Source organism: Colletotrichum orchidophilum, assembly GCF_001831195.1.
Source record: "Colletotrichum orchidophilum strain IMI 309357 chromosome Unknown Scaffold_68.1, whole genome shotgun sequence".
NCBI lineage: Eukaryota > Fungi > Ascomycota > Sordariomycetes > Glomerellales > Glomerellaceae > Colletotrichum > Colletotrichum orchidophilum.
This window is the reverse complement of record NW_019173024.1, coordinates 93,312-105,386: the sequence shown is the minus strand read 5'-3', so window position 1 is coordinate 105,386 and position 12,075 is coordinate 93,312. Positions and strand designations below refer to the sequence as shown.

Below are 12,075 nucleotides of genomic sequence, written 5' to 3'. Positions count from 1 at the left end.
GGGATGTTGATGATGAACCTAAGATAGGTAGAGAAGGTAAATGAAAAGATGAAAAAGCAGACGAGATGGGGGGAGGGGGGGGAGGATAAAGTAATATTGCAGCCGCAGCCGTATTGGGTCCCGGGTCTCTTCAGGCAACTGGCATGACGAGACAAGACGGGACCACCTCTGCCAGCATTAGACCGTATCTGTCCCCGTACCTAGACAAGGCACCACTCACACATACGCCCAAAGAAGAAGAGCGGGTGGGCGGGCATAGCAAACATTGCCTCATCATGTTCGGGCGCTGGTACATGCAGGACAGGGGGGTAGCACACCGTCAAGTCTAGCCCTGTTGCAGATATTCAGCAGTGAAGCCAGCCAGACCCTGGAGAAGATGGGGTGGATGTGACAGAATTAGCAGAGCATAACGTTTGGTCTGATCCGCCCGGCCTGCTGCCATCCCCATTTTCTGAAATTGAAAAGAAAAAAAAGAAAAAAAAGAGAGAGACACAGACTGGAGCGAGCAAGACAGGCCCGGCAACGCTTGTGCAAGCCACACCCTGTTCGGCCACACCCATGTACGTAACTTGTTCGAGGGCCGGGCCAGAAAGAGGAGACGGACGAGGAACAGGCATGGGAACGAGATTATGGATCCGGTGAGAGACGAACGTGCGTCTCAACCGGCCGCCATGATGGATCGAGAAGAGAACAACCAGACTCCAGTGGCGCCCGCCAATAGACAAGCCAAAGTAAAATGGATTATTGCCCGTAACAAGCTGTAGCCTCGGAGGCTCGGATACAGGTTGAGCATAGACCAAGCCTAGGGCCCCCCCAGAGACGGTGCCATTGAAGAGCAAGAGAGGACAAGATAGATTAGGAAAAAGAGCCTCTTGTGAACCTGGGATGTGGGAAAAAAAGCCACCAAATCCGTGCAGCGTAGCGTCCCCGTTGCCGAAAAGAGCGGTGTCGTGCCTCCGATTTGTTTCTACCCCTTCTTCATCAAGGGGAGAGCCTTCAGAGCGCCTGCACCGAGGCCTGGGCTCCATGCAGATTCATTTCAGAGCCTCAACTTGGCTAGTTTATTGCAAGCATGTTGACGACCCGCCAGCTGGTTTGGTTTTGGTTTCGGCCGCGACACATGGTCTGTGGATCTTGTTCATGACTGAGGAGGAACTGAGGAAGAATTCCGTCCTTTCTCTACTACCTTATGTACCCGAGTTGCGCGCATAGCAGGGCGCCGCCTCCTATGGGGCTTAGGATGGCGTCGCATGACATCGCCGAAGGCTGTTTTGAAAAAATAAGGCAAATTGACTCGGAAAAAACAACCATTGATCCCGAGACCTCGACAGAGTTGACACCGTCAAGCTGGGTCGGGTGGCTCGCAGCAAGGAAGAGGGTGTTACTATTTGCGGCCGACATCTGGTCTCAAGTCGCGATAAGCATACGTTTGCTCGACGTCGATCTCGCGGAGGTATTGGCCAAGATGAGGGAGGGGAAGGAAAGGAAGGGGAATGGCTGTAGCGTTTTGGGGCTCTGCGTAGGGTTGCAGAGGGGTTTGATTCTTGGAACGACGATAGTGAGGTGTTACTCTTCCTGAAGAGTATCCGTACGATTGACAAGGCAGGGTCTTGGCGGGTACGCGATGCATACGGAGTATTTTCGCGGCATAAACCCCATTGAGAGGGAAACGGGGTATTGAGCAGGTTGCTTTCCTCGTCTCGGCCTCGTATGGTACGGGGTATAGCGCGTATGTACTGTGTACGTGTGGTGCGGGCGGTGCGGGCGGTGCGGTACAGGACCTTACTGCGTAGGTTGCGATGTGCAGTACGAGGATAAGCGTGCGTGTGCCCGTTTGCGATTGCGTTAAGAAGTGCTAAATTCTGGTTTGTTGTTGTGGTTGATGTTGCTGCTATTGTTGGTCTTGTGGTCGTCGTCCTGATCGTGACCCTGTGTCTGAAGGTTGTGTGAGGATGTCTGTCTGACGTTTGAAGGCGGGGTCAAGCAATGGACGGTACGTGTTACAGAGGCGCGCTTGCGGCTGCCATTGGCCCGTTTTCGCGGCACCCCCTGAGCCCTTCCTTGCGAGTTGCGCGCCGAGAAGGGCAGGCCACGCTAGGCGGATACTAGTCCATATTAGGACAAAGTAGGAACAGAAACCGCCCTTGCCCATGTCAGCCTCGCAACCGCAGCGAGTACGTACCTAGCTACGTATCTACGTATCAAGCGACACCTGCTCCCGATGCAAAGAGCCCCACAATCGAGCCACAGCATTCCACGGTCCACCCATAGGTTGCGAACCACCGGTGCGGAGGGGCCGATCACCCCTGTCCACTGCAACAGTCCTTTTGTTCACCTGGAGGAAATCTCTCTTCTCTCTCTACCTTACAGCACCCTTGGTTTCTACAGAGTACCATACACACTACCTGCACACTAAGTTCCTCCTTGCCTTCGTCCCACGTCGTGTGTAAGAGCCTCCTAAAAGCCAGAGCCGCTCCTACCATTAGGTATCGACAGGACAAGATGCCAACCCGGCTGTTTGGTTTGATGTCAGGGCTCTTCCCTACATCAGTAGCGCCGTCCTCTCTGGGCTCCAAGTATCCTCACGCGGATATCCAAGACAAGCAGGGGATTCTGAAGAAGAGACAAGTTCTTGGCTTCATTGCCTTGAACCATGACACGACTGTTGACTCTTCTCGTGATCCTATCCGATCGAAATTTCTGGCGAGCCTATTTCGTAAACCCCCGCGCGACCCTGTTGAAGTGATGTGATGTGATGGCGTGTCCTGTCCAGGCGTCTGGCGTCGTCGTGCAGTACGTTGTAAGGCAGAGGCTTTGGCATCTGCATCGAAACATGAGGTTGTTTCTTGTTCGTCCCTCTCTAACGCCGCTTCGGCACCTGCGCTCTGGGACTAACAATTCTTAGGCTTAGTTGACTGCGTACTTGGTGCGGAGTGCCTGTCCATCTGCCTTACAGATTTGCTCTCCATTAGGTACGTGACATTGCTGTGGCAGTCATTGGATCACCCGGCATAACGGCATGTTTGTTTAAGTTGACTGCCCTACACTACGATGCCGTCCCAGCGCACACGCCGCATTACACTTTGAATCGGCTGCATCCATCCACAGCCAAACTTAGCCCACCCCTCCTTCGAGAGTCGTTAAAAGTCTCCGTACCTTATATGAGGGAAACCTACGGATAAATACGGATGCTATTCATAAGACTATCAGGCACTTTGCCCAGCCACACACACGCACACACACGCGTACGCATACACACGCATACGCACACACACACACACACACACACACACACACACACACACACACACACACATACACAATTCCAGGTTCTCTTATGCACACGGACATGGACACGGAACAGCCAGTCAATCACTTACTCTACGGCAGTCAAAAGTGACAAGTTGACAAAATAGATGAAATTGTTCTACCGCAACTCACCTGTAGGGCAGCTTCCACTGTCCAGGTTTGTCAGGAAGGGTCTCGATCCTCGAGTATCCTCCCCCGCCTTCCGTGGATGCCGAGACACACCAAAACATTGAAACCTGCATCACTTTCCTGCCAAGATGTGGAGACAGCAATAAAAACGCTTCACCTGTTTTCGTAACGACAGCACAATTAAAGGGCAGGTTCGTCCGCCAGAAATCCCCGGAGACCAGGGGCCTGGAAAGAGACTCAGCTCGTTTTTGCTCGTCTAGCTGTGAGATCATTTGGGAATCCAAGCCGTCTCTTGCGTCTTGGTGAATTTCCATGTCCTGGACCCACGTCCCTTGAAACTCGCTAGCGAGCAGGCGCAATTTCACCCACGTCTCAGCCCTTTCCCTCTTGGTCGCCTTTTCCCCTGGCGGCCTAAGGTACGTACCGAGGGTGTGGACCCCCAGGCCCCCACCACCTCCACTCCGCTCGAGCCACCCACACGCCATACACACCGCCCGTACGGCTCTTGGAAGGGACTACAGCCAATCAAAAGAGTGGCTGTCAGCTTCAACTCTTGTTCGTCCCTCTTTCTGCCCACACTCGGGACTTCGTCACTCCCCTCCAATGCCTCCATTTCCACCACTCACCTTTTTTCCCGACGACGTCTCCCAAAACTCAGACAGACGCACGCGGCGAACAGACAGCCGACCATCCACACCCTCCCCTTCCCTTCCTCTGGCCGACGGGACGAACATGGATTGCGAGAAACAACAGAGGGGCCCTAATGCAGGAAACCTTATTTGTTTCTCAAGAGATCTCTGCTGAAACTGAATCTGGCTTGCACGTCTCGGTCTCCAACGGGGCGTTTCCGCTTCCAGGCACTCCCCCTCCACTCGGTCTCTACCGTAGTACCGTCTGGCGTCTACTCCGTCGCACACACACACACTCTCTGTCTCTCTCAGGTCTGTAGCCCTTTAATCGTCGCAAATTAAGCCCTCTCACCTCATTCTGCTACTGCCGCCCGCCGATTGCCACGGCCGAGAGTCTGAGCTATGGGAACACCGCACAGAGCTCAACATGTCTGAGCCAAACCTCAGTCTCGGGCCTCCTCCAACGTCTATCCTCACCAGAATTCGTCTGACCTTTTCGCCCTAACAGCCTGTCAAACCAGACTACTGGCACGCTGCCTAACCTGACGGACGGGTCCACCGAGTCGTAACTGTCTGCTGCCATCCATCACAGATCGCAATTTACATCCTACAGGAGCAGAAACATCCTCGCCACTACTGCAGTGACTTGCACTAGCAGAAACAGGCTGTCCCTTGAGTGGCTTCACTCAAACTGAAAAAGCCGAGCCACCATCGGCGTGATGGACTCAGCCACCCGCAGCCGGGCTGCTCGTGGCCCCCAATTCTCCGTGGCAAAACTATGACTTGCAGCCGTCCGCTCCGGACTTTCACTTCTCTTTACGCCTTGCGCACAATAAGTATCGTCCGGACGCCCGTTTGGCCGCCGCCCCGCAAGCTTCAGCAAAGCCCCAATGCTAACTGGAGGTAAACCATGATTGATTGCCCCGTCGGGCGTTCCGCCATCCAGGCTTCAATATGCAACCTGGCCGCCCTACCAATCCAAGTCCCTGATCGCCCAAAAACTCCGCGGCATGCGAGAGCCTCAATCCAGCCAAGGAGGTTCAGAAACAAAGGGTCTCTCCCCTCCATACTACCACGACGGGGGAGCGACATGCCACGGGGCGGATGCCCATCATCCGGACCATCAGCAGTCAGGAAACTTTTCGGCCGGCAGAGTGGGAAAAGAGCAGGCTTGTTCTCGGTATACCTGGGGTACCGAAGGGATCGCCCCCATTCCGCGAGCCCAGAAGCGCCCGCATCGAGACCTACCCGGTGGGAAATATAGACCAAGTAGGTCTCCGATTCTCCCAGGAGCATCGCTAAAATGTAACGCGCATTGTCTGCCGCTCTGCTATCTCATCTCCAATCCGGTGATGGCGGCGGTGATCTTCAGGAAGCCAACCGACCGAGTGCAAATGTCGATGGGCGCGCGAGTGGTTGAGATATCATAGAGGCACAAACGGCCGCACCAATTGAACCCATTGTTCGGATTCGTGTTAAGATCTTCCCACCGAAGCAGGTGCTGGGACTGTACTAGACTCAACTAGATGAACCGTGACGCCCGTTTCCCTGACCTGACAGAAGCTTGGCGATACTCCTTTCGTCTGATCTCTCGACCGATGGACTGGGGCGGCCCCACACTCAATGGTCCTGCAACAGTACAAGTGCATCCACGGAGGACGGAGGCTAAGGAGAGCGAGATTACGGATACAGGCCATGGCTTCAATGCCGTCCGCTGCACACACCGTTCAGCCCCAAGGCCTGATGGACTAGGTTTGCAACAGCTTCGTAGATAGGCACGTGGCGGTCAGCACCGGCCGGAGAGTTACACAAACGCTGCATTGGCTCTACTAAATTGCCCGACAAATTGCAAAACGATGAGGAAAGGGGACGCTGCCGTGCCCAATTTGTTCCGCGAGGTCTCGCATTACTCGGCCGAGTGAATACGTGGAGTTTGGCCGGCCCAGCCTTGTGGGTCAGTGCTCCAGCCTTCCAATCAGGGCGTCCCATGCGAAATCCTCCCCTTTGCTTCAGCTCAGAGCCCCGAAGTACCCAGGGGCCTGAGTCTCTGAAGCAAGAGCAATTGCAACTGAGTTTTCCAGCGACCGTCCCAATTGTTCATGTCGCCATGGATCGTCGTCGGATCGTCTGGTCGTTGGCCGTCTTTGCATTTCGCATGAATTCTCTTCGTCCAAAGTCTTTTGAGCGGCTTCTTGGGGAAAACATCGACAGGCTCGACAAACTTGCTCGCGACGGGCACTGGCCATCGTTCCAATTCACGGCTTGGCCGATCCTAGGGTCGCCATGCGCGAGGGCGTTGTGGTGGACGTGTCTTCAGTCACACGTTGCCCAAGAGCCGCGAGTCTCAAACAGTTGGTGCCGGAACCCTGCGACTAACATCGTTTCACAGCTGGGGGTCTCTTATCACGGCCAGCCAAGGAGGCATAAAGTCTGTCCATGTTCGGAACGAACATGCACGTTCTAGCAAGGAAAGATGGCGGCACGGAGTCTGACTGCCTTACACGCATGAAAGTAAGAGACCGGATGGCAGTAGATGTGGTTGGGTCAGGGCTTGTGAGGCCGTTTTGTGTTACCTGTCGACAAGATGAAGCTAGACGACAGCATCTAACGCGAGCTTGGCGTGAACCTGGGGCTCACCTTTTTGGTGGTCATGGGGCTCCCCCTCGCACCAGGTGTGATCTGGGGCCGTCGCCAGGGTCGGGCGAGCCACCTTGTTTCGTCGCCTTTTTCTTGGGTTGAAACATTTTTTGTCTTGGGAGGCTAGCAGCGTCGCTTTTGTTTTGGCCGTCAAGCTGCGTACCGCTTACTTGGGTGAGCGGAATCCGCGGCCAATTAGTTAGAATGTGCCTGGCGGTTAGCCGTATCCCCCCTCTCTCTGTCTCTCTTTGTTATCCTGAAGAGCATATGGATACACGCTGCGACTATTATGGAGTAGCAAGTGGAGAGGAGCGATGCCGATGGACCGCAGCATCTCGGGCACCCATGTATCGCCGCCCCGATATGGCCACTGCCAGGTGGACCCCAAAGTACCCACCCGGAGCCGGTTACAACCGTGCACTTGTGAGGCAGCCCGGTACCCCAGCACCGACCCTCTCCCGATGTTACCTAAGAAAAGCCGGGTCTTCGGTCTACTGCCGTGAATTTGCTGGCCTCCGTCCCGTATGATTAAGAAAGCTGGCGAGACCGCGGGCTCCGCGCCTCGGGATCGTCGGGGGACCAGTAGGTACCGCACGGCAACCTCGGCGTGTTGGGTGTAGGAGTCCTGCAGTATTATCCATTGCATTCCACCGCGATTGCCCAACGCGATAACCTGGTTACTCAAAGGTGAACATCTGTTGTCGCGTCCGTGACTTTCTTAAGCGCAGCCGAGTCACACCGATGCCAAATATCATGGAGTGAAGGATTAAAACTGAGTGGCACACCCATGTGTTTTTTTCGAGGCAGAGACTCGAGCATACTCTGCCTCTTTCATTCTGACAGGAGCGCTGGGACAGCGGAGAGGAAGACGTCAAGCCCATGATTGGCAAACTCTCGGGTGTAGCATCGCGCACTGGTGGCTCACGAACACGTCTGGGCGGTCAAACGCACAGAGAGAGGCGTCATCACAAGTTGACGATGACGAGTCGCTCCGAGTCTGGACGAATATAACCCGCCAGAGTCGTGGCTGGTGGCGGCGTGATGCTATCGCAGGGACTGAACATAATGGCCGAGACGTGATGGAGACAATTTTGTTGGCCCTTGGTGCAGTCGTGCAAGCTCATTCAGATGCATTGAGCATCGCCATAACCAAGTCGTCCGGTTTCTGGATTCCCACCTCACAATCGACTCGGCGCGGATGGAAAGTACATGGAAGAGGCAAGGTGGCAAGGTACTCGTCGAGAGACTGGGTACTGTACGTACCGTTCAGAATCCGATGTTGTGGTTGGTGTCCACCAGCGGTACCGCTAACAGGAGGTACATGAAGCGAGGATCAAGTACTTGGACCATGCAGGCGGTACATCTAGTACATGTAGCTCGAAAGGCTACCGAGAGGGAACTGCGACGAATACGCTTTTTGGTCTTGTTTAAGATACCTTGGACCTTGAAGCAGCACAGGGCACGAATACAATATGGCAGACTTGGGATGCCCAATTAGCAGGAGGACCGGAGGTGGAGTGACGAGGCTGAGAGATTATGCGATAAACTTTTCATCTTTTCTTTCCCCTTTGGCATATTCTGCGTCTACCTAGCTTCTCCAGCTCCCGTCGCTCTCGTTGGAGCACCTCAGTTGCTGCCTCGCCCGTTCCGTTACCCGCCCACGCCGTCAGGCAAACAAACGGGAAAAATGAAAGTGGCGCAGATTGTGCCATGAGCCATTGCCATTTGCTTGAACAAGGAAAGTGGCTGAGCGGAGGACTGATGAGGAGGCGGATTTCCCCGCAAGAAGAAACGCTTATGGCCTGTGACCTCAGTCATCATTCAAGCAAAGCGCAGGGGCACGCGGCCGAAGGGTCCGAGGCGAGCAAACAGCTGTCAAATCTGCCCGACTGACAAATCTGATGTCCACGGGTGTTCAATACTGTACGTCTGCACTCATACGAGCAGCGGCAGCACCGAGGTCGCAGTCGCAGTCGCAGTCGCCTCGTACCGCTTGCAGAGGAAAGTACGACTACAAGTACCTGCCTACGTGCCTATCTGACGTGCCTACATGTACAGATGAGATGGACCGGACAACTGGCAGCTGGACAGACGAGAATAAAAGTGGAGCAAGGACAAGGCACGGAGCAGCCATTGAGCATTGAGCCATGACGAGGTGTCGAGTGACAAGCAAAAATAGCCCGTGCGACACGAGGGGAAGATGGTCTGTGCTGAGCGGTGGAAGTCGACGGCCGAGGCATCCAGATAGGAAAGGAGCAGCTGTGCACCAGCAAAACTAGCACCAAAACCGACACCAAAACAGCTGTCCGGCTAATACTCGGACTGAAATAGGCACTTGCTGCCTGACCGAGGCCCCACCCGAATCGTGTCGAGTGGCTCCTTCCCCCCCGCCCACCTCCCTCATTTCTTTTCCATGTTCCCTCGCCCTCCCCCTCTCCCTTAGCAATTTTCCCTCCTGACCCCTTCCACCACCCACTTTCTACCAGCAGAAAAAAATAGAGGGCAACCAGAAACATCACCGTGAACCAGGAAGTTACTTCCATCAGAGGTACATCCTTGGGTCATCGCGAGGCATAGCATCCCAACTCCCAATTCGAGTCCCAACCCAAGCACCCAAGGTCCCGACCCGACATCATCAGCTTGAGTGCGCTCCAGCTCCAGCTCCACCTCCGCACCTTGCTTCCTTGCCGCTACAGCAAAGGTATCCGTACAGCCACATACAGCTGCTACAGCTGCTACAGCTACACGGTACGCAGTACGCGCCTAGCCAGGTACATACCATCACCTCACCTCGCGCTTCACCTCAACCTCACCTCCAAAGAAGACCGGGTGAGAGAGATACCTGAGAGCTTCAGGTCAGCGACAAACCCGACGTGAGCAGCACCCGACACAGACGTGCTACCGCCGCCGCCCACTTGTCGCGCATTTACACTACACCACATCGCCGCAACCGCAAGGGAACGGTGATATCCACCATCGTCGCCCATCAGCCTCAAGCCCTCAACCACCTCATCGTCGCTCACAGGTCTGTCATTGTCGCTGTCGCTGTCGCTGTCGCCATAGCCGCAGTCGTCACCACACTAGCTTACACCTGCTTCATTTGCGCCCGCCATTTCCACGTACCTCCATCTCATTCCGCCTTTGCCACCAACCATTGCACACGCATTTCCCCCCGGGCCTATCTCATCGACGTCTACCACTTTTTTTTCCCTTTTTTTTGTGCCTTCCCTGCAGACGTTGGCTACGTCTTACCTCATCGTACACGCGCATACACACCGCATCGCGTTGCAATATCCGACACTTCCTATCTGTCTTGCTCCATCTCACGCTGCCTCTCGCCATCGCCTCTCCAATCCCCAGGAACTGCATCAAGCCAGTTCTCCTTTCCTCGTCGCTTTCTCCATTTCTCCCTCCCCAATACACGCGCCCAGTACAGGATCGCCATCAATCGTCGACGACCCTTGGTCCGAGGATCCGCCACCGACCGCCAGCTGCACCCAACACACGCGCGAACCAACAACCAACGCACGGCACATCTCGCGCACTGCCTCAGCCGCCTGTCTACTCCCGTCTACTTACGCCTGTCTATCTGAACCTCTGTGTCTTCTCCGGATACTCTCCGGATACATCACTCTACCTCTGTCTGGCTCCGCTGCTACTTATCTCTACCTGCCAGACCTTACCTCGCGATCCACCACACACCTCTCCTCACCTGGTCTGACCTGAAGCCGTCCACGCCGCTACCTATCTACATTACTGGGCTACCTGATTGAATACCTTATTCCAGGATAGAGTCAGGGTACGCCGCCGCACAGCAACTCTCGGTACCCTCTGTCCCCCCCCCCCCCCCCCCCCCTCCCCCTTTTTTTTTTTTTCCCCTCTCCCCTCTTTCCCCCCCCCCCCCCAAAAACACCCCACTTTTTTTTCCTCCCCCCCCCCCCCCCCCCCCCCCCCCCCCCCCCCCCCACCCCCCCTCCCCCCCTCCCCCCCCCCCCCCCTCCCCCCCCGTCCCCCCACACCGAAGGAAAACCATCCATTTTCTTCCCGTCGCCCCCATTCGACGAATCCCGCGCGCCGCGTTGCTCTCTGCCGCAGACCCTTCACCTGACATCACCTGACCATTACACCTTCGACCTGCTCGCAGCGCTTTCTAGGTTATTGCAGGTTCTGGCAGTTATCTGCCGTCCATACGAGATCCACGTTTCTTTCTATTTTTTTATTTTTCTTTTTGCGTGTCGCGTCACTTTCGGTCGCTGCACCCACGTATCGCGCCGCCCGCACACACCACACAAAGACACACGCACCACCCGACCCGAGCAGCCAGACCACAAGGCACCACACACGGCACCACACGGCGGCAGCCAACCCCAGAAAAAGAGTACTTGAAGCAAACACGTCCTCGGCCTCGCGCGCCTTGTATCTTTTTCCCCCTTTATTCTCACCTCTACCTCGCACCATCCCTCCCTCTTCCTCCCATCCCTTTCCCTCGTCACCGGCCATCCCCCCCCGACCAAAAAAAAAAAAAACCCCCCCCCCCCCCCCCCCCCCCCCCCCCCCTTTTCCCCCCACTCTCCCCCCCCCCTCGCCCCATCCCCCCCCCCTCCTCCCATCCCCTGCCCTCGTCACCGGCCATCCCCCCCCGACCAAAAAAAAAAAAAGCCCTCTCCAACCCCGGGCGTGTGCGTGACCCGCTTCTTGTCTTTGCGACTCAAGGCTTGGTCCAAGTCTCTCTTCCACCCCCCGAGAGAGCAGAGACCAAATATTCCCCATCCATCAACCCGTCGGCTTATGCATCGTTGTTGAGTTAATACTACCACTACATTGCCCGTAAGTACCTGCACCCATCTCCTATGTTCCTTTTCACCCGTTGTCCCGATTGAGGTTCAATTCACCACCTGTACCTCAAAGATGGAATCGTCGCGCGCAAGCAGCCCGCCTCGTTGGTGTTGATGCTGTCGCGTACTTCCCATCAGGACTTATCATCTCGACGCACTCGTCAAGGTTTTTTTTTTTCTGCCTCACCGCGTCTTCGCAAGCACGTCTGTAATCCTCCCCGACAAGCAACGCCTTGCGCAATTGCCTGCGTCACTCCTGTTTGTCGTCTCCATCTTGTTCCATCTCTCCAGTTCGTCTTCATCATTTCATCAATCAGGCTCTTGTTCGTCCGCCGGCTCTTGTCGTCGTTCGTCGCTACACACAATAGCAGTCATTGTACCCTCTTCCCTCGTCGGAAGCGCCCGTGTCGCGTTCGCGCCTTACGGCGTGGGCCCCGCCGCCCATGACTCTTGCGCGACAGTTTCTTGTTTCCTCGGGTCGCGAATCAATTGACCATGGTACACACGGTACTAACCTTTGGCCCTCTTGTTAGATC

At 55.5% G+C, this 12,075-nt stretch overlaps 2 protein-coding genes across 2 annotated transcripts; both read left to right on the top strand.

The window, feature by feature from the left end:
• Positions 1–1,240: 1,240 nt before the first annotated feature.
• On the top strand, positions 1,241–1,579 carry CORC01_08144 (uncharacterized protein; the record flags this gene model as incomplete). Its single annotated transcript, XM_022619779.1, has 1 exon — positions 1,241–1,579. The coding sequence occupies one exon, from the start codon at positions 1,241–1,243 to the stop codon at positions 1,577–1,579; it is 339 nt and encodes a 112-aa protein (XP_022473703.1).
• Positions 1,580–5,895: 4,316 nt separating this feature from the next.
• CORC01_08143 (uncharacterized protein) lies at positions 5,896–6,531 on the top strand (the record flags this gene model as incomplete). The annotated part of the gene is made up of 2 exons (XM_022619778.1): positions 5,896–6,021; positions 6,103–6,531. Coding segments are annotated over 2 exons (555 nt in total), but the record flags the coding sequence as incomplete, so codon positions are not given.
• Positions 6,532–12,075: the final 5,544 nt, after the last annotated feature.